Source organism: Phacochoerus africanus, chromosome 11 (genome assembly GCF_016906955.1).
Source record: "Phacochoerus africanus isolate WHEZ1 chromosome 11, ROS_Pafr_v1, whole genome shotgun sequence".
In the NCBI taxonomy this organism is placed as follows: domain Eukaryota; kingdom Metazoa; phylum Chordata; class Mammalia; order Artiodactyla; family Suidae; genus Phacochoerus; species Phacochoerus africanus.
The window spans coordinates 89,821,180-89,847,738 of record NC_062554.1 but is presented as its reverse complement, the minus strand read 5'-3'; the positions used below and the strand labels follow the sequence as shown (position 1 = coordinate 89,847,738).

The 26,559-nt window shown below is 40.0% G+C and overlaps 1 protein-coding gene across 3 annotated transcripts in view; it reads right to left on the bottom strand.

Moving 5' to 3' along the window:
* Positions 1–26,559, bottom strand: part of DNAH11 (dynein axonemal heavy chain 11) — a 344,143-nt gene that overhangs the window by 172,679 nt on the left and 144,905 nt on the right. For 2 of the 3 annotated variants that reach the window (XM_047753939.1, XM_047753940.1), the window contains 9 exons: positions 26,391–26,536; positions 22,886–23,002; positions 16,619–16,757; positions 12,363–12,455; positions 10,920–11,114; positions 10,012–10,089; positions 7,567–7,699; positions 5,248–5,375; positions 4,086–4,234 (listed from right to left, as the gene is read on the bottom strand). In XM_047753939.1, coding sequence (XP_047609895.1) covers positions 4,086–4,234; positions 5,248–5,375; positions 7,567–7,699; positions 10,012–10,089; positions 10,920–11,114; positions 12,363–12,455; positions 16,619–16,757; positions 22,886–23,002; positions 26,391–26,536 — 1,178 coding nt within the window. Of the gene's footprint in view, positions 1–4,085; positions 4,235–5,247; positions 5,376–7,566; positions 7,700–10,011; positions 10,090–10,919; positions 11,115–12,362; positions 12,456–16,618; positions 16,758–22,885; positions 23,003–26,390; positions 26,537–26,559 lie in introns of those variants that run through there. The other variant, XM_047753941.1, reaches the window with a different exon arrangement.

Sequence of the window (26,559 nt, the reverse complement as noted above, 5' to 3'; positions counted from 1 at the left end):
AAGGTGTGGGACATATATACAATGGAATACTACTTCGCCACAAAAAGGACAAAATAATGCCATTTACAGCAACATGGATGAACTAGAGACTCTCATATTGAGTGAAGTAAGTCAGAAAGAGAAAGACACGATATGATATCACTTATATGTGGAGTATAAAATATGCCACACATGATCTATCTACAAAACAGAAAGAGACCATGGACATGGAGGGCAGACTTGTGTTTGCTGGGGGGAAGGGGAGGGAGTAGGATGGACTGGGAGTTTGGGGTTAGTAGATGCAAACTATTCCATTTGGAGTGGATAAGCAATGTGATTCTGCTGTTTACAGATCCTGCTCTAAAGCGCAGGGAACTATACCTAGTCACTTGTGATGGAGCATGATAGAGGATAATGTGAGAAAAAGAATGTATGTATCTGAATAACTGGGTCGCTTTGTTGTACAGCAGAAATTGACAAAACATTGTAAATCAACTACAAAAAAAATGGATTTTTTTTTTAAAGTTGGGGAAAATTGAGACCTTAGATACTGGCTTGGAAAATTAGGTTAATAGTTATATTGATCGCGGACAGTAATTAGGGATTAAATGATTGTATGTAAAACCATTGAATGTATGTAAAACCATCACACTTTTAATGTTGTGACATTAAAGTAAGGTGATAAAATACCCCCAAAATATGGTGTTTACCCCCCAACTTGAAATAGACACTTTTTTGTAGTTCATTTAAAATTTCTGGCCATAGGAGGTAAAAATATAAAAATGTCCTATACAAAAGATCCCCACTATTTTGGTTAATGACCTAGATGGACTCTTTGATCATACTCATGAAAATTAAAACCCACCCATTGATCTTACAGAGGAAAAAAACCTCTATAAAATAAAATCTAATAGTAGGACTTTAACTCTTTCAAGAATGTGAACTGGGTGACTCTTTTGCCAACCTGTGACCTTTGACTTAATGAAAAATCTTTTTCTTTTTAATTAAATTTTTTATTACAGTTGATTTACAACATCCGTCTTTAAACAGGGATTTAGACAGCTTTTGTTTAGGACTGCATTACAGAGACCTTGGGAACTGTGAGATTCACTACTGAAATCAGACCACTCCAGTGGGGGTGAGGAGTCCCCTGAAGGAAATGGGATGCCAGGACTCTCTCTGCTCTCTGAGTTGGAGGAGTCAAGGGGCACTGGAGATTCTCCTTCAGCCTGCCCCCAATCAAGAGGAGAGTCCTGGAGATAATCAAAATTCTAGCTGGGGAAATGAGCTATTAGCTCAAGAGCTCTCCATTTTAGACTCTTAAAAATCACTCCTTTCTCTAGACAATGAAGGTTAAACACAGGAACCTGGGCATGGCTCTACTTTGCTGTAGAGTTGAAGGAAGAAACTTTTAGTGACCCAATTAGTACATAACAAAGCAGCCTGGCTGTTCCCAGGGTGGTGCTGCAGTGGATTAAGAATCCAACTGCAGTGACTCAGGTCACTATGGAGATGTGGTTTGATCACTAGCCCTCAGAGTGGGGTAGAGGATCCCCGAGTTGCTGTAGCTGTGGCAGAGGTCACAGTTGCAACTGGGATTTAATCCCCGGCCCAGGAACTTGCATATGCCATGGGTGTAGCCACTAAAAAATATATATAAAATAAAATAAAAAATAAAAAAAGAAAGAAAGAAAAGAGAAAAAGAAAAGGAAAAAGAAAAAGAAAAAGAAAAAAAAAAGGCAGCCTGAAGAAGTGCATGAGTCAGGCATCTGGCAGGGAACAGAAGTCATCCTCAAATTAGGATATGGAGAAGGATCAATAAAAAGGACTATCGAGGAGTTCCCATCATGGCTCAGAGGTTAACAATCCCATCTAGTATCCATGAGGACATGGGTTCAATCCTTGGCCTTGCTCAGTGCATATAGGATCCAGTGTTGCTGTGAGCTGTGGTGTAGGTCACAGGCGCAGGTCAGCTCATGCTTTGCTGTGGCTGTGGTGTAGGCTGGCAGCTGCATCTCCGATTTGACCCCTAGCCTGGGAACTTGCCTATGCTGCAGATGCAGCCCTAAATAGCAAGGAAAAAAAAAAAAACTATTGACAAAGGTGTGGGCAAAGAGCAGGGACACTGGATAGAAGAGTGCCATGTTGTCATGGGGTAATAACTGAGGAATGAATGCTTCGTGCCCCTGCACCTGCAGAGACAAGAGAATGAAGAGCTACCAGAACCTGGGAGAAAAGAATCTCATGGAGAGATTTAACAGGACCTGTGACCTGCAGACAAAGGACGCAGTGATCCTGATGTGGTCCTGCAGAGAGGGAGCCAGGGAATAAATAGCCTGACCTCCTTCTCCACTCTCCCCATGCCCTGCCACAGCTGTTCATTGGCCAAACCAATCAGAAGACAGGTACCAAGGAGCCCACTGATGTGGTCCATACAGGATGGCCTCTGGGGTTACAAAGCAGGGTGGAATGGTAAAGAGAAGATTTAAAAAAAATTTTTTTATCATAGTTGATTCACGATGTTCTGTCAGTTTCAGCAGTACAGCAAAATGACGCGGTCATACATATATATAGATTCTCTTTTTCACATTATCCTCCATCATGTTCCATCACAAGTGACTGGTTATAGTTTCCTGTGCCCTACAGCAGAACCTCATTGCTTATCCACTCTGAAGATATCTGAAACATGAAGCATACCAGGCACCGGCATGTGTTCACATGCAGAGCTCAGATGTTTCTAGGGTACACAGTGGGAATATGAGAGGTGACTGGAGTGAATTATGGAAAGTGTGAGCATTTGAAGAGTTAATGAATGGACACAATAAACTGGTTCTAAACCAAGTATTACCACTGTTCATGTATGCATGTATATGTATCATGAAATGATCTAGTTATATCTAAGTGCTCTATATGAGCTATTATTATTCTTATTATCTATTCACTTACTCAACAGATAATGTCTTAATACATTCAAGGTGTGAAAAGGGTAATGTTCAGCTAAAAATGACAAAGGCATACATGAGCTAATTTAATCTTTAAATGAGCCCAATTAATTAGCTTTAAATTATAATTGCTAGTATTTTCTTCAAATAATCATATACTTTTTTTAGCTTTTTTAAAAAAACCTAAGATTGAAAAAAAAAAAGAAAGATTCACAGAACAACAAAATCCCCAAAGAGCTAGATTTAAAAAACAGGCAAAGGACTAAAATGGGAATTTTTCCAAAGAAAATGCACAAATGGCCAATAATCGCATGAAAAGATACTCACCATGACCAATCATTAGAGAAATGTAAGTCAAAACCAGAATGAGGTACCGTTTCAGACCCATTAGGATGGTTATTATAAAAAGTAGAGAAAATAACAGGTGTTGCTGGGGCTGTAAAGAAACTGGAACTCTTGTGCGCTGTTAGTAAGAATGCATAATGGTGCAGCCACTACAGAAAACAGTGTGGTAGTTCCTCAAAAAATTTAAAATAGCATTACCATATGATCTAGCCATTCCACTTGTGCATCTATACCAAAAATAACTGAAAGCTGGGACTCAAAGAGATGATGCCCTGTTCACAGAAACATTATTTCCAAGAGTCAAAAGGCAGAAGCAGCCCAAGTGCCTATAGAAGGATGAATGGATAAACAAAATATGATATATATTCACCCAAGGGAATAGCGTTCAACATACACACACACACACACACAGCATACATATATATACACACACACATTCTAAAAGGATATCCTGGCACCTGCTGTAACATGAATGAACTTTGGCACATCATGCCAAGTGAAATAAGCCCTTCACAAAAAGACAATCATGGTATGATTCTATTTATAAGAAGGACCTAGAGTATTCAAATCTTAGGGATAAAAAGTAGAAAAGAGTAGGGATGGTGGGAGGGGGTGATGAAGAGTTACTGTTTAATGGGTATGGGGCTTCAGTATGGGAAGATAAAAAAGGTTCTGGAGATAGATGGTAATGATGGGCGTACAATAATGGGAATGTACCCAAAGCCACTTTAAAAATGGTTAAAATGATAAATTCTATATTACATCTATTTTACCAAAATTAAAAAAAAAAACAAAAAACAAAAAAACCACAGTACTCACGGATTCCAGCCCAAATCTTGTGGGTTCACATAGAGAATACCAGCTCTGGAAACAGTAGCTGGGGTTGCTGTCCTTAAGTGATGGATCTCAAAGAGCAGCCTCATAGAGCGAGTGAGGGCTATGCGCTCGTTGCTGGCCAAGGTCAGCACCTGGACAGAGCAGCACAGCACAAAAGTGTCCATTTCATTAGGGAGCAAAGGCACGGGGCTGCTAACTTTTCATAACAAAACAAACTACTCCCCCCCAGGAGAGGTGCCAAAGGCTCAAAGTTCCCCACCCACCCGAGTTAGAAATGCAGTCTGAATAAAGGTCTCAGTTCATCCACAGAGGAGCTCACTGACCCCTGAGGAACAAATTCACCATCATGGACTCATGCATGCCAACCTTTAGATAACTGTGGTAATTATTACTAAATATAAGATCTCTGTTTTAAAAGATGATTACACGAAAAGGCCTGAATACCATAAAACATAAACTTTCTTTAGAATCTGAACTACCACAATTTTCAATTGTCTTACAACAATTCATGCCAGTATAAAGTTCTCAGACCTGTATTTTATGGTAAACAATGTCTTAGTTCAGAAAACAGTAATTACTGTCAGCTTAGGGGGTTACACGTACTATCTACAGCAATGACAATTTCTGATAGAAATCGGAGACCTTGTGTTGCTTCCATGGCGTCTCATAGACCTGTACCGTCACCTTTTGTTTTTGTTAAAAATTCTGGATTAACCAGGACAAAATGCATAGGAATGCACACTCAAATCTTTAGCCAGGAATGACTTACTTTCAAAAGCTAAAGTATACCAATGAACATAGGGCAAACACTAGCCTTTAATTATCCCATGTGTTCCATACTTAAAGATACAAGAATTTATGCCTAGGTCCTAGAATACGGTGAAATATGTATGAATTAAATTCTTGGATATGTACCTAACTCTATTTAAAGGTAGTTAAATTTATATAGACAAGAAAAATCTACTCCCCTAAATTCTTTAACAGTGAAATGAGAGAATTACCGGGAAAGTGCCACTTATCAAAATGGTAATTACATAAAGAACATCAAGTTAGTGGTTGAAACTGGTATTAAAATCAACAAGAGAATGGAACTCAAGGCTCTCTATGCATTACATTTAAGGTCTGACACTGAGGTATGACTCACCTTGTTGTCATCCATGACTGTGTTCAGTGATTCAATCCACATGGGATCAATATCACCATCCAGGACTATCCATTTTGGTCCATCCTGCCTAAGATTTGCTTGTTCTCGCAGAACGGATGAGAAGAGACCTATCAGTTAAGAGTAAACAACAGTAATGCATAATGAGGTTGAGTGCTATTCACTTCTAAAATGAATCTCTAGTATTTTTACTGGAAGCTCCTTTATAGAGTTAGAAAATTTGCTGTAAATTTGCTACCTCTTTCTAGTAGGCAAAGAATAATACTTTTCAGGCTATACCTGGGCCCTAGACAATAGGCAAGTTTCACTTCCATGAGAAAGTTCTTTAACTTCTCAGACCGAACATCCCCCTATGTCCAGTAAAGATGACGGTACCTTCTTTGAAGAACATTTGGGGAGGTTTATAGCAGGTGACATACATGCAACTCAAAATTTACACCAAATGAAGACATCATTCTTTTTATGCACATACATTCAGTATCCATTTTTAGGCCAAATATTAGTTTATTTCACATTTTTCTATAACAACATTAAAGGGAAATAATTCTAAAGCTAAAGTACTCAGAAACACGGAACATTTAAGAAATTTGTTCACTGGAATTCTAAGTCATTATTATCTTACAAGATATAAAGATGAAAACATTTTAAATCCCCAGTCCTTTATGTGGTTACATCTAAGTGTTATGTTTGTTACATGGCAGATTTTTTTTTAATTTCATACATGTTATTTTTTTTCCTCTCTGAAGCCTTTATTCTCTCTCTTTTTTTTTACACATACATGTACACATTCTATTTTCTCACATTATCCTGCTCCATCATAAGTGACTAGACATAGTTCCCAGTGCTACACAGCAGGATCTCATTGCTAATCCATTTCAAAGGCAATAGTTTGTATCTATTAAGCCCAAACTTTCCAACCACCCCACATGGCACATTTAATAATTGTTGACTGTTCAAAACTCAAGCCTATAATATTTTGGTGAAAAAACACTGTCTTGATGTATGTATGTGGAAGGTTTTGTTTCCTCTGTGAATAATTTTATGCAAAGATAAATGACAGTCTATAGTAGAACCTGCCACCAAAATTCAGAAAAAAATCCAGTAACCTTTACTAATGGTCAATGATTTGAAAGGCTTCCATAGATTTTCGGCATGAATGGATATTACTCCCTTCCTGCCACAGTCCTTTTGAAAAAATAAGATAGCAAGCCTAAGAGAGTAAATTTTGATTGTCCCACAAATTAAAGAAGCAGTGTGTACATGATATGAGGACAGAGAATGATGCGGTCTGCTCCTCTGACAGGATCATCAGAGAAGTCTTCTCTGATATGATATTTGACCAGACATTCCTGTAACATAAGGGAGCAAGCCAAGAAGATACCTCCACTGCTGCAGGTAGTGGAAATACCAAGTGCAAAGAACCATGACGGGAAGATGCCGGGCGTGTTCAGGGAAGAGCAGGGAGGCCTAAGTGTGTGGATTATAGGAAGAGAAGGGCAGAGCACAGGAAATGAGGACAGAGATCACATAAAACCTTGTAGGTCTTGGAGAAAGTCTGGATTCTAATGGAGATGAAACACACGGGAAATTGCAGAGAACCAACATTTTGAAGAGTGCCCCCTGTCCGCTGTGTGGAAAATGAACTATGTGGAGGCCCATGAGGGGGCTACACTCCAAGTACAGACAGGTAAGAGGTGCTGGTGGCTTGGACAACTGTGGGAGTTGCAGAGAAGGGGTCAAAGGTTGAAATACAATACATATATTAAAAGGAAAGTCTAGAGGATTTGCTGTGAAGGGGAATGTGTGGTGCGAATGTGGGAAAGAACTCAAGATGATGCCAGTGTGAGCGCATTTACTGAAATGAGAATGTTGAAACCGATTTTAACAAAGGAATCTGCTTGTCTGAAAAAAGCTGTAGGGCAAGAAACATGCCCCCTGGCTTTTGTCCCTGGCACCTAGAATAGCATCAGTCAGTAACTTGTAGCAAGTACTTCATAAATGTTCCCTGAGGCATGTGTGTTGACTTCTCTCCTGGTTTACAGGGAGCCTGGTTGTGACTGATGGGGGATAAAATACACAGCTCTGAGCGTGAACCTACTGAATGCTAATCGACCACTTATTCAAATCTAGTTTTAATTTATAGGTTATAAATGCTGTTGTGAGCTGCCATATTTCCAATAATGCCAACACATAAACATTAAATCTACAACCATGACTAAAATTGGCTTGAACTGAGAAATGATTTTCTGGATTAAAAAAAAAAGAAATTTTTAGCACTTCAAAAGGGGAAATACTACTTGCCATCTTTCCATTCTCTGGTAGCATGATGTATGAAACCAAAGAGTTCATCTGTTGTCACAGCTTTGGGGTTTAAATCATTCCAAACGGGTTTTTGTTTCATGTTAACATATGTTCGGTTCAGTGTTCTCAAAATCTAGGGGGGAAAAAAAAGAAGAAAAAATGCTAAGAAAATTAATACCAGTGTAAGCCAAACTGAAAGTCAACGATTTCTGAAGGGTTTTCCTTATGCATGATACCTTCTAAGATATTCTGTGCATATTTAGAGAATGGGAAAAAGTTGCATGTGCACATTCTCACTTCCATCTTGAAAAACATAATCCTACAATCCTGAGGATCATTTCACCTGATTCTTTCAACAATGTAGACTAGAGAAAGTCACTATCATTTGAGATTTTTAACTCATTTGAGATGTGTAACTATATGGGCTGTATGTCAATAAGCTTTCTTGCTCATGTTATTAAAATCCGCTCTGCTTGTGTGATTTAGCCTGCACCCACATCACTGAGAGCGTGTTAAAACAGATGAATGGACCCAATCCCAGAGTTTCTAATAGGATAGGTTTAGGGCAGGACTGATGATTTGAATTCTAACAAGGTCCCAGGGATGTTGGTCTAGATGTGCTTTGGGATCTAGCAACCTTGAGTAATAGTTCTCATCAGGTCATCTCGACTTGGGGGAGGAGGAGGACATGATACTGTGCATCTTGTGGGTAGAGGCCAGGGATGCTGCTCAACATCCTGCAATGACAGGGCGGCCCCCACAACAAAGAGCTACATGGTCCAGATGTCAATAGTGCTGAAAGTGACAAACCCTGATCCAGACAACTGAGGAAAAGAAGCCTGGAGGATAAGAATTCACAGGGGTAGGTGCTCTTTAATTAATTGACACCTTGACCCAATTATCCGTGCCAACTATCCTTTTGGCTTGCTCTGAAAAGCCATGGCTTTATTTTAGATATTATCATTCTGATCTCCTCATAGGGGGTTACAGGACTGATAAACAATTGACAAATATTTTAGAATAATGAGTTGCTAAATAACGTGGCCCTGAGCTTTGGTGCTCTGGTTATGTCCGCTTAAGTAAAGGTTGAATAGAATAGAATCAGTGAAGACTAGATGAAAGAAATTGAATGTCTTAGGAATATTAAGCTTCTATTTTTAGAAACCATTAATCTACTGAAAATTATAGAATTTAATTTTATCCTTCCTTGCACCATGGCCCACATCTGAAACTTACTCTAACAAAATAATTACAGGTCCATCAGTTATCTACTTTAATATTTCAATTATTACATTTTTCAGTAGAAAAGGCCCTATCTCGGGCCTCCCTCTACAAGTGCTCCACTTTGGGTTCTGACCTAAACACTGGCAAGTTTTACATACACCCATGCTCTAAAGTCTTATGTGCCCATTCTGCTTATTTTTAGTCATTGGTTACTAAATATGTTTAGACGCAAGCACCCTAAATTAAAATGCATGCAGTTCTGCATATACTGTCTGCCAAGCAGGAAAATAAGTATGTTGCCAGGACTGTCGGTAAGACCAAACAAAACCAAGCAGTGAACTAAAAATGGGGATAATAATACCCATAGCCTATCATCGCTGTGCAGAGTAAATCACACATAATGCACCTAGCACAGCACATAATAGGTACTGAAAAAAATGTGGTTTTCACTGCCTCCCTTTCTTTCCAAGTTTTGTTTTGGCCCTGTAGAGAAATGTACTTCTGGGAGAGTGATGAAGAAAAATATTTGGGTTTTTCTTAATGATTTGGGAAGGAGAATCTAGGATAACTTGGAGATTTTAAGAAAAAAGTTTTGCCGATGTGAGTAGAGCCAAGCCAGACCTCTTAGCTCGGTATCTTATTCCAGAGTCTCTCAGGATGTTTACTTTGGAGAAAAGAATTCTGGAAAGATGCACAGAATAGGCTGGCAAACATCTAAAGGTTAACTATCTCATGTGGAAAATCTCATCTTCTCTCAGCTTACTTTTCTTAAAAATTTATTTATTATTTTTTGCCTTTTTTTTTTGTAAGGGCTGCACTCTCTGCATGTGGAGGTTCCCAGACTAGGAGTTGAATAGGAGCTATATCTGCTGGCCTGCACCACAGCTCATGCAATGCAGGATCCTTAACCCACTGAGCAAGGCCAGGGATCGAACCCGCACCCCCATGGTTCCTAGTCAGATTTTTTTCTGCTGTGCCATGACGGGAATTCCTTGGCTTACTTTTCTTATTTGAGTGCAGTGTTCCATAGTTTCCTCTCTCCCTGTCCCCAGTATAAGGGAGGAGGGTGTTAACTGATCGAAGAGCAGTATTACACTCTCAGATTCTAACCCCAAAGTATGAGCAACTTCACCGAAATGGAACTCTCCAACAGAACTGAAAGTAGCCTCTCCCCACCCTCCCTCCAAATTTTGTTCATTCCCCGACAGGAAGTGACAGTACCTTACTCTTTCCTGTGCCTGCATTTCCAATGACAAAGACGGAATGTCGCACGGCCAACAGCTCCTCAAGCTGGACAACCTGCAGAGACAAAAGAGCCAGATACTGGTTTCATCTACTGAGTCTGTTTTTTTTTAAAAAAATCTACCCTTTTTTGCCTAGTTCTTTCCTTACGACTCAAGCCAGCTCCCATTCTCCCATATTCTGGGAAAGTTAAAATAGATGGCACAAAGTATAGTTTCTTCTCCATCTCCCAGTAGAACATGGGGTGAGAATGAAGAAAAACCATTACTCGGTGAATCAGTGACACAGGCAGAAGTGAAGTACAGAAGTACTTCAGGGGTCAGTTACAAGGTCAGTGACTCTTCACAAAGTGAAAAAAAAAAAAACAGGACATGGCCAACCTCCTCTGCAGCTGAACCATGACTTACATCCTGTGAAATATCTCAAACAGACTCTGTATGGATTTGCACATCCATGTATTCTCCACACCCCCAATGAGCATGCACATGCACGAGTCTCTCCTACGTCTGATGATGTCATACACGCAGACATTTGTGCCCCATCACAAGCACGTGCTAATGACTTGACTTCCAGTTTTCTCTAAGACGCAAGAGAAGGGAGTGAAATTGATGTGTGGAACCAAAATGTTTTGTAAACTGATGAAGAGTCTGCTTACGCTGAAAACAGTGACTTCAGCATAGCTGTGTTTTCACCTTCTCACAGAATGGGACCACGTTCACCTTTACATTAGTAAAGGCTGCTGCAGGAGAATGGTTTGCAGTATGTATTAAGATCATTGTAAGGTCAACGTAACATGTATGTTAACGTTTTGGGTGACGGGCACTAAAGCACAGTCCCTGGCACTGCACATCCCTCTGGCGGCCGCGACAGGCAAATCCTCCATTTACTTTAAGGATGAAGTTTTCCTCAGGCTGCAGGCGCAGCTCCATGGTGGACTGCCTGACCATTTGTTCAAAGTGGGGTGCTCTCCTGCGGGGCACATCCAGGGCTGGAAACAGGTCACTGACGAGGCCCAAAAACACAGGGATGTCATCAGTCACGATTTTAGGCATATTGAAGTCCCTTAAGGCTCTCATTAGTACCTAGAAAGGAGAAAACATTTCATAAAAAAGCCACTACAAGGTCTAACAAACACCTAAACAACTCAAGATATTATTTTTAATTCTCTGACCTAAACCATGAGTTTGATACTGTTCTCTATGAGAATGACACTCTATCTGTAGGGAGGCAAACTGCTTGCAAGGTCATTTATCAGAACAGGAGAAGGTGGTGGTACCACAGACAGCCTCAGACCAAAGCCAGTGAGGAGGTCCTGTTCCTTCTGAACTGATGCTTTGATCTTGAGAAAGAGTCTGAGGCTCTTCTCTCCACAATCCCAAACCCCACAATGTAAATTAACCAGGCCTATAAGATCATTTTGTTTCAAATACTCTGAGAACCTCAGAAGGATAAACTCTATCATTTTTACTTTGGGTTTTTGTTCTCTATTGGCTGAAAACCAAAGAGGGCCTTAGATTTTAATAGCACTAAGTTGAACATCAGGATGACTTTTACAGAAAGAGGCATTTCAACAACAACAGTCTAGCAGGGGAATAAATAGATGCATAAAAATGTTGACCCAGTCATGCCCGGTGACTGAGAGGAAGAGCGAGAAAGGCCGGAAGAGAAGAGAACCACTTGATAAATATTCTTTAACACAAAGAGAAACTCACAGGAATAGACCTGTTTTCAAATTCTCAAGCCATAGAGCACGTAGACATAGGCTCTATATCCATTACTCTCACTACTTATTTAATAAAGAAAAATGCATGATGTGGGCGTTATTGCTTTTCCCTGGGAAGGATAGTGGAATGTTCCCTTGGTAGCTCTAAACAACAGTATTTCACTGGTATTAGGCGAGCATCCTTCCTGTTGCTTCCTTCAAGATCATCTTAAGAAATGGACATATTTTCTTCATTAGATTATGTCTTCACTGGCTTTTTCAGGATGAATATCCTAACTCAATAAGATTTTCTAAAGGTTCCTCAGAGAAAATCCAACAGTGATTACTGCATTATTTATGACTGCCAAAGTACTTTTTATGGCTGATACTTCTCAAGTGCTACTTATAAAATTGTTTTTTTCTTACATATTCATATCCTTTTACTCAAGAATACTTGTGGTCTTTTATAACGAAAAAAGTGCCAGTCCTCAAAAAATCCCATGTAAAGAATACACGTTACACATATTAAAAGTCACGCTATGTATGACCCACCATTCAGATGTATACTTTTACCTGTAGGAAGCCCTTAAGCTATTCACTCAACAGAATCATATTAGTGTCGCAGTACCTGTTCTTCAGGTCTACTTTTATCTCCACGTTTCAGGGAGCCAGCTACAACCAAGACAGATTTAACAGCGCGAAGTCCCCAGTCATAATGATCCTAAAATCAAAACACAGGTATATTTTCTCAAAAGTCTTATGAAGGAAGCAGATTCTCTTTCCAGAAGTAAAAGCTGAAAGCTAAAGACAAGAGTTTGGATAAATACGTGTCTTGATGATGTAAAGTAATATTTTCCCTCCAGCTTTGAAACTGTCAAAGCCATGTCCCTTCAGTGTCCTGCTTCTTTTGCCTGACTCTCTTTTTCTGGCAGAAATATCTCTTCTTTCCATAGCACTGAGTTGCGTGTTCGCTCTAAGCCCTGTCTGCCTTCCTTGCTCGGTCTCTCAATAAACCTGCCAACTCAGGGGTTCAGTCACCTCCATGTTTTCACCCCCATTCACAAGCACACTCTTGTGGTGCACTGGTGGCCCAGTTCTCCACCTGCTTCCATCCCTGGATCACAGAATTTCCTCATGCTCTCTTAATCAATCAGATGGCCCAGCCCTAATGGTGGCACTTAATACAGTCAAAACTGCATTATTAATGTTCAATGATAAACCAGTATCTCTTAGAGATGTCTACATTATCTCCACAGAAGATTCTCCTCCTAGGCTCCAAGCTCCTGGAGGACAGACCCCATGTTGATTGACTTCTGCCTTCTGGGTCCTAGCACAGGGCGGTGCACAGGGGAGGGAGGCTCAGGAGAGACACACTGTATTAACCGATAGATGATATGTAACCAACCTTCTCTCCTTTGCCTTTTATCTAAGTCCACATGGTAACAACCCTTCTCTCAAATGCCACCAGCTGAGCCTGTGGGAAAGTCACTTAATCTCTCCAGGCTTTACTGGTATGACCTATAAAAAGGCAGATAAAAGTATCCACACTCTTTACAAGGCTGTTGGAGCAAAATGAGTTAATGTTTTGTGAGCAAGGAAGCGACACATACATGTATAAACATGCCTATTAGTAGATAATAAGCTCAATTTAGTAAGTCTTAACCATCATTTTGGCTGGTACTAAAACAGACAGAATAGACTGGAAAATACCAGAGTGCACCGCAAATACTAAGGGTGAGAAGTGTGTGGTGAAGATTTTTGTTTCAATTGTGCTTTTGTGTGTGGGTGCATGCATGTATGTGTATATTGAGTCTCAACAGAAAATATATTTTACTAAGGTCCTGGTACAAATCATTTGAAAGCCACCGAGAGAGAAATACACTAGGACTTGAGGAGAGAAGGAGGCCAGGAAGATTGGGAAGGGGGTAAGTATCCAGTAACAATATTAAAGGAGAGAATGAATGAAAAGATACTGCACCCCAATGTTCACTGCAACACTATTTACAATAGCCAACACATGGGAGCAACCTGAATGTCCATCAACGGAGGACTAGACAAAGAAAATGTGGCACATACATTTAATGTATTACTCAGCCATAAAAAGAATGAAATAATGCCATTTGCAGCAACATGGATGGACCCAGAGATTATTGTACTAAGTCAAAGAAAAATATCATGATGATATCGCTTGTATGTGGAATCTAAAATACGACACAAACTTGTTTGCAGAAGAGAAATAGACTCAGACACAAAATAAACTTATGGTTACAAAATGGGAAAGGGGCAGAGAGGGATAAATTAGAAGTTTGAGATTAGCAGATGCTAATGTTTAGAGATAAACAACAAGATCCTATTATATAGCACAGGGAACAATATTCAATATTCTGTAATGATCTATAATGAAAAAAATGAAAAAGATTATACATATATAACTTATTCAGTTATACACACATATCTGAATCTCTTTGCTATATACTAGAAACGAATACAACATTGTGAAACAACTATCCTTAAATTTAAAAAAAATAAAAAAATAAAAAATAAAGGAGTGAATATAAAGAAATTCAGGACAGATTTAAGAAGAAGACTGGGTGACACTCCTAAACATTTAAACATTGCAAACAACTTTTAAAATAATCTTCACCATTTTTGCTATGTTATTTCTTTGGTCAAAAATGTCCACAGGTTCTTCTCAAATCCATTCCTACAGCTTAGAAAACTATCAGTGGACTGTGTTCCTAACTCAGCTTTTCTGTCCTGGACAAAATGTTTTCCCTCATCTCATCCCTGGTATTTCTCTGAGTTTGCAACTCTTCCCTCACTTGTTCTGCCCTTGCTCCCAACACCTTCCTCTGTAATTGACTATGGGTGTCCTAGAAAAGATTCAAAAGGACTGAACTCAAATCTTGCTCCCACCACTTATTAGTTGTGAACTTTGGATAAGTTATTCATTCAAATTCCTTATTCGTAAAATGGAACTAGTAACACCAATTTCATAGTGCTTTTGTCGGGATTAAAAAGCTACCACGTGGTCTCTGATCAATAAATACTGGTTCCTTCCTTCTTTGCAACTATGGTAATCTTTTCATCCTCCATTTTCTTCTAATTTTTATTTCATGAAACTCAATCTCCTAAATAAGTTCTTTGAAGTCAGAAATATGAGTGTTTGTCTCATTTGTTCTCATTTGTTCTGAGTGTTTACCCCTTTCATCAGCAGCAGCAATCAACATATTACTCGAATACAGTAAATGCTCACTAGATGTTTAACTATCAGTACTGGGAATGGAACATGGTTTCATCTCCATGTATTCTGGGTTCAATAGCACCTGTTTCTTCCTTTTCCCATTACAAGATTAAAATCGGCTCATTGAAAAAAATAAAAAGGATATCATAAACAAGCATGAGGAGAAAAATTAAAAATACAATCTCATTACCCAGAACAAATGCTAAAAACTGCAATGTATTTATTTTATAGTCACTTCACAAATATGTAAAACACATAGTATAATATAAAATAATAAAACACATGCAAATCATAGATTACATCTACAGTTTGGTGAGTTGGGTTTTTTGGCATATAACATTGTCATAAAGGTTTTTCCATATTATTAAATTTGGTATGTTTTACCCCTGAATGTAAATTTATAGTTGTAAATGACAACAAGAATTTGCCTCTAAGATTCCAAATTTCGCCCCAACCACGGTTAATTTAAAATGAGTACACCTGGCAGGCATAGGTATTCATGTGACTGTAGCTGTGGTGTTTTACTACTTTCCTCCAGGAACAACTGCAGAATAATGTCACTAAGAATTAGTAAGAAGTCACCAAAACACTGAAGTTGAAGGTGACCACAAAGCTACATGTAAAAATAGTGATGCTGATACAGATGTCCTTTTTGTGGTCCATCAGCAGCTTCAAAGAAATAGTAAGAAGCTAGTGACTGAAGAGTAAAGTACATATTAAGCTGTACTTTAATGTACTAGTTCAGAAACTAGAAAATTGCAGAGCAAAAATAAAAACAAACAAAAAGCCAAGTCTACCTTCAAATAAGGAATTACTAACAAAATGAAAAAAATTTTAATTTAACATTTCTTCAGGGTTCTTCAGAAAAATCATCTTTGTCTGACAGTCCTGTCATCTTTCCCTGATAAATAATATTCTCACCAAGAAGGGGAAGCATCATAAAACTCATGTCTGATTACAGCATTAATAAAGTTTAAAGAAAATCATGTAGCCCATTCATAAAAACTGTATTAAGTACAAATAAAACATTCTTTTTTTGGGGGGGTGGCACCCATAGCATATGTAAATTCGTGGACCAGGGATCAAACCTGCGCCACAATAGTAACCAAAGCCACTGCAGTGACAACTCTGGATCCTTAACTGCTAGGTCACCAGAGAGCTCCAAATGACAAATAAAACATTCAACTTAAAATGTCTCAAGTTTTTCATTTCAAAAAAAAAATTAAGGAGTTCCCATCGTGGTGCAGTGGTTAATGAATCCGAATGGGAACCATGAGGTTGCGGGTTCGGTCCCTGCCCTTGCTCAGTGGGTTAAGGATCTGACGTTGCCGTGAGCTGTAGTGTAGGTCGCAGACACGGCTCGGATCCCGCGCTGCTGTGGCTCTGGCATAGGCCGGCAGCTACAGCTCCGATTGGACCCCTGGCCTGGGAACCTCCATATGCCGCGGGAGCGGCCCAAGAAATAGAAAAAAAAAAAAAAAAGACAAAAAAAAATTAAGAATTATAAAATATAGTTTCAAAATTTTATGGAAAATATAAAATTACTCCTAAATGTCTAAATGTAATATGAGCGATAAATTACTCAGCATCCATATGTCATAAGCTGTTTTAACAGGGTGTAAAAACAAAATACCCTTTACCTGCTTGGACAGGAGCTCCCTGCAGAGGGTGTACAGTGTAATAAACTTGTGGGCTAATGAGCGTGCATCCACAAAACCTTCAGCAACTAACATGATTTCGCAGATTAGCTCAATGTCAGGGGCCACCATGGCACAGGGTCTACAAAGTAAATGCAAAATTTAGTTTTATGTTATTATTATCATTATTATTATTTTTTTTTAGGGCCACACCTGTGGCATACAGAAGTGCCCAGGCTAGGAGTTGAATTGGAGATGTAGCTGCCAGCCTGCACCACAGCCATAGCAACACCAGATCTGAGCTGCATCTGCAAGCTACACCACAGCTCACGGCAATGCCAGATCCTTGACCCACTGAGTGAGGCCAGGGATTAAACCCACATCCTCAAAGATACTACTCGGGTTCATTTCTGCTGCACCACGACGGGAACTCCCACAAAATTTAGTTTTAAGATGTGATAAGGAGTTCCCGTCGTGGCACAGCAGAAACGAATCTGACTAGGACCCATGAGGTTGTGGGTTTGATTCCCGGCCTCACTCAGTAGGTTAAGGATCCGGTATTGCCATGAGCTGTGGTGTAGGTCACAGACGCGGCTTGGATCCCGCGTTGCTGTGGCTCTGGCATAGTCTGGCAGCTATAGCTCTGATTAGACCCCTAGCCTGGGAACCTCCATATGCCGTGGGTGTGGCACTGAAAAGACAAAAGCCCCCCCCCCCTCCAAAGTGATAAAATAACAAGTGCGAAGTGCTGAAATCAGCTGATTCATTTATACCAACATTCTAACCATTCCCAAGCAGGTCTCAGTGACCTCTGTCAGTCACAGCCAATAAGATGCTTCACTTCAGCTAGAAAATGCCCATGAGTTACTGGATACAGAGAAAAAAGTGGAAAAATCTGAAAATGGTAGAAGCAAAGGTGTAGGAGTTTAAGGGAACTTTGTGGGTATATTTGGTAAACTTTCATCCTAAGTTGTCACTGCAGGAAGACGAGTGATGTTTTGTGCTTGGGACCAGCCTTTATCTGTGGCTAGTGCTGTGCTGGTCAACAGTTAACAACTGGGTTCTCCAAAAAACAGCATTTGCTGATTTCCATGGAATCAATATTTCCACCATGGCTGATTTCAATCTGCTAACGTGGTATCATTAACTGTGGAGCTGGCAAGAGATGTGAGGTGACATCCTACCACAAGACACAACAGACTCAAGTACCCTAACAGCCTGAGTCTTAATAAGATAAACTAATTAGGAAGTAATGTGTTTGAATGTTTATCACCTTTGTCTTTAATGGATTTTATTTAATCAAAAGTCTAATAATTTAGCTTTTTATTTGTACCTGTGCTTTACGACCATCTCACAGAATCCATGATTAGTTAACCATCAGCTCTTTCAAGGGCATACAAGCCATTTCCAACTCTGCCTGTGGCCAGCTTGGATAGAATTTTAAGATGAAAATTTATGAAAACCTAACTTTCAAATTCCCGTTCTTTTGGAGAGGGGCTTCTAAGACATCCTCATGAGACAATCGCTGTGAAGAGCAATATTTGAAAGGAAGAAATCCCACTCAACTGAAGTCCACTGCAAAGAAGGAGCCAGAGTCCATAAGTAAATAAGCCTGTTATTTTAGACTTTTTAAAGCAGCAATAGACTCACAGACTTTGAAAAATTTATAGTTACCAAAAAGGATAGGTTGGGGGGTAGGAGGAATGGACTGGGGGTTTGGGATTGGCATATGCACCCTGAGGTAGGTGGAATGACTGACCAACAAGGACCTGCTATATAGCGTAGGGAATTCTACCCACTATTCTGTGATAATCTAGGTAGGAAAAGAATATGAAAGGAAATTGATATGCATATTGGTATGACTAAATCGCTTGGTTGTACAGCAGAAATTACCAAACCTTATAAATCAAATACACCTCAACAAAACTTACAGATAAAAATTTTTTTAAAATAGTTATATTAAAAGAAAAAACATTTTTTCAACCATTAAAATATGCACTTATACATATATGTATGTATGTATATATAATATATGCACATACAAACACACACACTGTTGGTAGCTTGTGGGCTATACAAAAACATTTTCTCTTTTGGGGTGTGAAATGAAGACAAATTAACCACTGCCACATACTCAACAGTATAGATGAACTTCAAAGACAGTAAGTAACAGAAAGTGAAGAAAGTCTGACCAAAAAAGCTCAGCAGCAGCAAAACTAATTTATGGTGCTGAAGGTCAAAAAAGTGATTATCTTGGAGGTAATATAATAATCAGGCAGGCTTCTGAGCTGTGGCTAATGTTCTATTTTGTGATTGGAATGGTGTCTAGCCAGCTGTTGACTTAGTAAAAAGTTGTACTGTAAGAAAAAAAAAAAAAAAGCGTATACTTTAAAGCATATCCAGTAATACCTACCCATCTTTTTTTTATAAATATAGCCACAAGAGTTCCTGTCTTGGAACAGTGGAAATTAATCCGACTAGGAACCATGAGGTTGTGGGTAGGATCCCTGGCCTTGCTCAGTGGGTTAAGGATCTGGCATTGCCGTGAGCTGTGGTGTAGGTCACAGATGCCGCTCGGATCTGGCGTTGCTGTGGCTCTGGTGTAGGCTGGCAGCAACAGCTCTGATTAGACCCCTAGCCTTGGAACCTCCATATCCCGCAGGTGTGGGTGTGGCCCTAAAAAAGACAATAAAATAAAAATAAAATAAAATAACTACAGTCTACTGTATACATCTCTCATTTTTCACCCTAAATATTCCTGAGTCTTTGGATGCGCATTATTGACTACTTCTACCTAAAGGAGCCCCACATTTTTTCCCCAGTTTTTTTTAAGTAGATCGGGGAGGGAAAAGGCTAGCAAATGTACTTAACTGCTACTTACACTAACACTGACAACTAGTATTCAATAAGTACTCCCCATGCCATAGGGGATGCTAAACACTTGTCATGCCCCCTCTCATTTCTCTCAACTCTTCGAGGGGGCTACTCTTCTTGTCTATATGTTACTTCTGAGTAATAGGCACAGGGCCAAGGCCATATGGTAAAAAGTGGTGGAGACATGATACTCTCATGGCTCAGGCAGGCTGCCTCCACTCATGGCTACTACTTTATTTTTATTTTTTTCTTTTTAAGGTGGCACCTGCAGCATCTGCAAGTTCCTGGGCTAGGGATCAAATTGGATCTGGAGTTGCTGGCCTATGCCACAGCAATGCCAGATTCAAGCTGCATCTATGACTTACACTGAAACTTGTGGCAACACTGGATCATTAACCCACTGAGTGAGGCCAGGGATCAAACCTGCATCTTCATGGACACTATGTTGGGTTCATACTATACAGGATGGCTTTTTAAATATACTTCATCTGTTAAGGGCTTATTTTGAGGGAACTTTAAATGAGTATTTAAACAGAACTCTTTTCCCTCATAGTCGATTATTCTAGCATTAAGTGAAAATACAAGTGAAATACACTTAAATATCTAGATGGATGGACAAATTTCAAGCTTTACAAGAACTGAAACAGAAAATACAGTGGTTCTGACATTATATAGAGGTAGCATGTTATTTTGTAGGTTGACTAAATAAAGACACCCATTACAAACACTAAAGAACTCTTTAAAAATAAAGCTAATAAGCTTCTCACTCATCAAGGAAACATGGGGTGAGAAGACACAAATTACCCTTATCTGACAGGATATTAGGACATCACCCGAGATTGGGAATATTATGAACAAATTAATGCCAAATTCCAAATTAATGCCAAAAAATTCAACCATCTAGATAACAGGGAGAATATTCCTTAAAAGATGCAAATCACCAGAACTAATTCAAGGAAAAAAATCCGAATAACTCTGTATCTATTAAAGAAATTGATCACTCGAAAGATTCCCTCAAAGAAAAACCTAAGCCCGAATGAGTGAATGGCTTCGCTGATTAATTCTATCAAATAGCTAAGGGCAAATCATACAAAGCCTGAAGAAAATAGAGAAGAGAACAGATGCCAAGTCATTCATGGGGTCAGCATTCCCCCAACACCTAAACCGGAAGATTATGGTAAGAGAGGGTACTACAGACCAATACCTTTCATGGCAGAGATATTTAAATTCTTAACAAAATGGTAGCATATTAAATTCAATGATACATATACAATAGTATCGAGAAAGGTTTATCTAAGGAAAATAACAAAAGTAGTAGGGAACCCCCAAGGGAAACTACTTTTAAATATTCTACAAGAAAACACAGTTGAAAATTTTTGCAACCTGGGGCTAGTCAAATGTTCTTAACCAAGCTTTTTCTTTTTTTTTTTTTGGTCTTTTTGGGGCCATATATGGAGGTTCCCAGGCCAGGGGTCTAATGAGAGCTGTAGCTGCAGGCCGACACCACAGCCACAGCAACACCAGATCCGAGCCGCGTCTGTGACCTACACCACAGGTCATGGCAACACCGGATCCTTAACCCACTGAGCAAGGCCAGGGATCAAACCCACATTGTCATGGTTCCTAGTCGGATTCGTTTCCTCTGGGCCACAATGGGAACTCCAACTAAGCTATTTTTAAAACCATAAAACAAACTGATAAATCATAGTTCACTGAATTAAAACGTCTATCTTTGCTGGCTGCCAATAAGAAAATGAAAAGGCAAGCCACAAACTGAGTGAAAAGTATTTACCATATGTGTATTTACCAAGGAGCTATACGCAGAATACAGCACTTCACAAAAAATGGTATGGGAATGGCCACCAAGTTACGTGCAAAGATGTTCAGCATTCTTAGCCATGGCGGCAATGCAAGCCAGACCCACTATGACATACTACTATGTATCTATTAAATTGGCTTAAACTAAAAAGACTGACAATACCAAGTTTTGACACGAATGTAGGGCAGCTGAAAATGTCATGCATTGATGGTGATGGTATAAAATGGTACAATCATCTTTGAAACCAGACTGTCAGATTCTAATCAGGTCAAACGTCCATGTACCATGTGACTTAGCAATTCCATTCACAGATAGTTCCCCGAAAGAAAAGATACACATTCACAGGAAGACTGTACAGAATGTTCACAGCAGCTTTATTTTTAATAGCCCCAAACTGGAAACAATGTGCCTCAACTAGTGAAGGGGTAAACAAATTATAGGATGTCTCTCCAACAGAATATTCATCAGAAACACAAAGGAACACGCTACTGAAACACTGGACAACTTGGTCAAACTTCAAAACATAATATTCAAGGAAAGAAGACAACACCAAGGAGTACATGCAGCAGGGTTTCATCTACATGAAATCTAGGAAAGACACACAACTTCAAATCACAGAAAGGACATCAGTGATATGGGGCATAACTTCAAAGAAGCACAAGAGAACTTCCAGGATGTCGAAACACTCCATACTAGTTGATTTTCACCAATTGCACACTGAAGTGGGTGCATTTTACTATACGAAATTACACCTAAACAAAGCTGATGTAAAACCCGAGTTAAACAGAACTGGTCCAGATGCCAAAGCAAGAGTTCTCGACACACTGCTAAGAGGTGTACAAACTGGCAGAGTACATTTGGAAAGCAGGTGGTCGATAAATATTTTTATCAGTCACCGAATAATTCTACATGGATGAATCTGTGCTGGGTAATAATCTGAAATAAGGATAACTCTTCCTGTGAAGAGATGTTTACACCCTGCTATTTTGTGATCATAAAAAAAGCTGCAAAGAAAAAACATAAACCTTCCGTGTCAGACAAGAGGGAATGGTTAAGAAAATTATGGACAAGCCTTGGGAGCGACACAAAATAACACTTCCAAAGAATTTTCAATAATATGACAAACTCCTTGTGTCAACACATTAAATGAGAACTAAATGAAAATCTTGCCTAACCTGATATCTTAACCTCATAAAATAAGAGACTAGAAAAAAAATATAACCGTCATTATTTCTGGGTGGTAAAGCTGTAATTTTTCTCTTTCATTTCTGTATATTCCAAATATTCCATAACTTGTGAAAATTATATTTATACTAAAAGTATCATAAAAGGATAGCTAGTATTAAATGTTTAAATGTGCCATGTAACTTTTAAGCAATGATTTTGAGTCCCGGTTCCGTATTTCAAAAGAGTAAATTTGTCATGGTGAAAATCCCCTCTATAAAGGGATCCCCAAGAAATAATAGGGGATTTTCCACAGAAATTCTCAAGGAAAAACAAATCATTTAACAGTGCAAACCAGCAACGTTAGGTGGCATGAGCGCTCCAGATGCTAAACCACCAAGCGTAACACTTGCCTGAAAAGAGCTTTGAGATTTTCCGGTAACTCGGTTCGACCAGCATATCCTGGGTTCATAGTAATAAATATTCCAACTGATGGCTTCAGTGTGATAGCTTCCCCAAGAAATACAAATCTACCAGAAGAAGAATGCTGATGGAATTAAATGTGTTCATTGAATATGAATGCACATTGACAAATGCAAAGCTCTGCAAAATGCAAATTATTATTAGGAAGCTGTTTACTCTGTGTAATTTTCCTTAAAATTCATAAGCATACATATTTTGAATATGTTTTAAAGCATGTTTATTAAAAATACATTCCCTTCCCCCAAAGGAATTATAAATATGGCAAGTATTCTTCTGTATTTTAGCACGGCTGCAGTATGCTAGAATATAAAAATGAGGACTTGACTACTTTAATAGTTAGTAAAAGGTGATGCCATTTTTGCTTTCGATGTGGGCTGCAATTTCTTGACTGTGATATAGTACAGATGGAGAATGCCCATGCTAAGGGAAGTAAGGGACTCCTCGTTCAGTTGTTATTTTGTCTATTTGCTCGCCCTTCCTCTCTCCCATTTATGCAACAAATATTTACTGACCACCACTGAGAGGTAGAGGTGGTGCATAGGACGGCTGGCTCTGGAGCCAGACTGGGAGCATTCAGAGACCAGCTTTAGGCATGTTTCATTCCCTCACCTAATAAAAAGGGGGGAGGAATAATACTACTACCCACCTTATTGGATTATATGAGGATTAAGGGAGATTATGTATATAAATGGCTAAGAAGACAATACCTAGAGCATGATAAACACTCAACAGATGTTAGTGATGACTATGGTTATTGTTATCATGCGAAGATATTGGAGAAGCAGTGAAAGATGTTCAGAAAGCTTTGGGAGTTCCCGTCGTGGTGCAGTGGTTAACAAATCTGACTAGGAACCATGAAGTTGCGGGTTCGATCCCTGCCCTTGCTCAGTGGGTTAACGATCGGCATTGCCATGAGCTGTGGTGTAGGTTGCAGACTCGGCTCGGATCCCACGTAGCTGTGGCTCTGGCCTTGGCTGGTGGCTACGGCTCCGATTGGACCCCTAGCCTGGGAACCTCCATATGCCGCGGGAGCGGCCCAAGAAATAGCAAAAAAAAAAAAAAAAAAAAAGACAAAACAAACAAACAAACCAAAAAAAAAAAAGAAAGCTTTGAAAGGGCCATCAGGCTGTTGATGGCCAGGGCAATGGTATGGTAAAGGGCTGTAGTAGCCATTTTTTTTTTTTTTCCTTTTTTAGGGCTGCACCTGCAGCACATGGAAGTTCCTGTGCTGGGAGTCAAACCTGAGCTGCAGCTGCTGGCCTATGCCACAGCCATAGCAACTCGGGATCTGAGCCATGTCATGTCAATGGCGGGTCCTTAACCCACTGAGTGAAGCCAGGGATGGAATCCGGGTCCTCATCCTCAAGGATGCTAGTCAGGTTCATTAGCGCTAAGCCACAATGGAAATTTTTATTTTTATTTTTAATTGTTTTTGCTTTGTAGGAGTCAAACTAAAAAGCAAATAGGAAGAAACTTTCAAATGGTGTAAAGGAGACAAAGCAGAAGGCTTCCTCTTGTTGAGAAGGGGGAGTGGGGCAAAATGGTTAAGCAGCTGGGCTTCCATCACTGAACAGGCGGGGGGGGGGGGGGAAGATAGACGCAGTTTTTAGTACTAAGAGTGTCTTAGATGCTGGACAGTTAAGAGGGGGTGGCTCATACACAGTTCAGGTTAGTATGGAGAAATCTTCATTCCCAGAGCATCAGGCTGGAGCAGGCAGACAGGCCTGGCAGATGGCTATTCAGCAGGGCAGCTGAGTGCTCTTCATTACACAGAGCAGGGTGAGCAGCCCATCAGGAGCATGGACCTCAAGGTGGGCAGAGCCGACAAGATATTGGAAGGCCTTGTGGTTAAGGCACAGGGTCCCATATCTTAAATCCTTCAGTGGAAAGAGAATGTAATACAACTCATGAGGGCATGAGGAGCCTAGCCTGTCTGTACATGGGCTGGCATGGGGCTGAATAGGTGCAGCTTGTAGACATGGAGACAGAAACCTGGCTGGGAACTTTTAGAAATCCTGGCACAGATGAGTTACCTAAATCTCTGTAAGAAAGGATGGCCTCAAAGGCATCTGGGTTACCTCAAGTAAAAAGATACTGATGAAAAGCTAATCAAGAAGCACTGGGGGCCAAAGGGGAAGAACCTAACTTCTGTAATATGTCATCAGAGCAGGCACAGCTAAGAGAGCAGCTGTCTGGTATCCCACAGCCATGCAGTGGACGCAGTGTGAAGTTTTCTAGAAGGTAGAAATATCCAGATGTACTTACAACAACTGGAAACATCTACAAGAGGAGCCTCAAGGGCTAGATGATCTTTGTCTGCTGGGAGACTAATGTGTTCTTATGGCTAAGACAGCTAGCTGAGCACAACACCCTAAGAAATGGGAGTCAGTGGGTAGGTGGGATAAATAAGATTGCACTGTACACCGAAACGTGTTACAAAGAAAACCACAATCAGTACTATAATACTCATTTCTCGAATTATCCATCAAACCCTAAGTGCCAGTCATGCTTTGCATTTTAGAGTGTGGCATCATTTTGCAAAGTGGTTAGGAGCTGGACCTGGTCAGAAAGATTTGGGCCCAAGCAACTGGAAGAATGGGAGGGTGTGTGACAGGACAACTAACACAGCAGGTGTTGGTGAAGAGACCAGGATTTCAACTTTGGATATATGAAATAGGACAGGCCTCTGAGACATTAAATGGGGTCTTGAGGTGCCCCACGGCAATTGCCGGCATAAAAGTCTAGACATTGGAGAAAGGAGGCCTGGACAGCTGTAGCCAGTAGCATCAATATGGTATTGAAAGCTATGTACCTAAATGGAATTACCAAGGGACCAAGCAGAACTAGAGAAAGGTAGAGGCCCAGAGATGGAGGCCTGTGACAGCCAATATTAATAGGTCAGGAAACAATAAAATAAGAGCTAACACTGATCCAGTGCCATGTGTCAGGCACTTGTCCAAGTGCCCTGCATTCAATCTTCACAGTTATCCCTAAGGTGGGTCCTATACCTCCCCCCATTGTACAGATGAGAAGAAATCAGCAAAGGCACAGCCCCGAGGGTGGGGAAACCAGGAGGATGCGGAGTCTTGGAACCCACATGAAGAAAGCGTGTCACGCAGAAGGGAGGGACCAGCTATGTCAAAAGGTGCTAGAAGATGAAGCAAGATTAGGACTGAGAATTGACAACTGGATTTAGCATTGTAATCATTTTTTCAGAGATGAATACATACCTTTGTTATAGTCAACATTAAAAAAACCCCTGCTAAACATGGGAGGTTATTCAAAGTAATCCTTCCCAATAAACCAGTCTCTCTTATTTTATCCATCTCATGGGACAGGGAAAGACAGTCAGAGACTGTGGAGATGCAGTTTCCTGAGATGCTCTGTGGTACTCTTTCTACGTGTATCAACAGAGAGAAGCCACATGCCACTCACCTCTTCTTCCTGTTTCTGATGGCATCATGTATCATTTTCACTTGCACTGCCACCACTGACAGAACTTCCACAGAAATGCGATTGAACTCGTCAAAGCAGCCCCAAGCTCCTGTCTGCACCAGTCCCTTATAGATATTTCCTATGGACTTAACGATGGGGTGAGGCATTA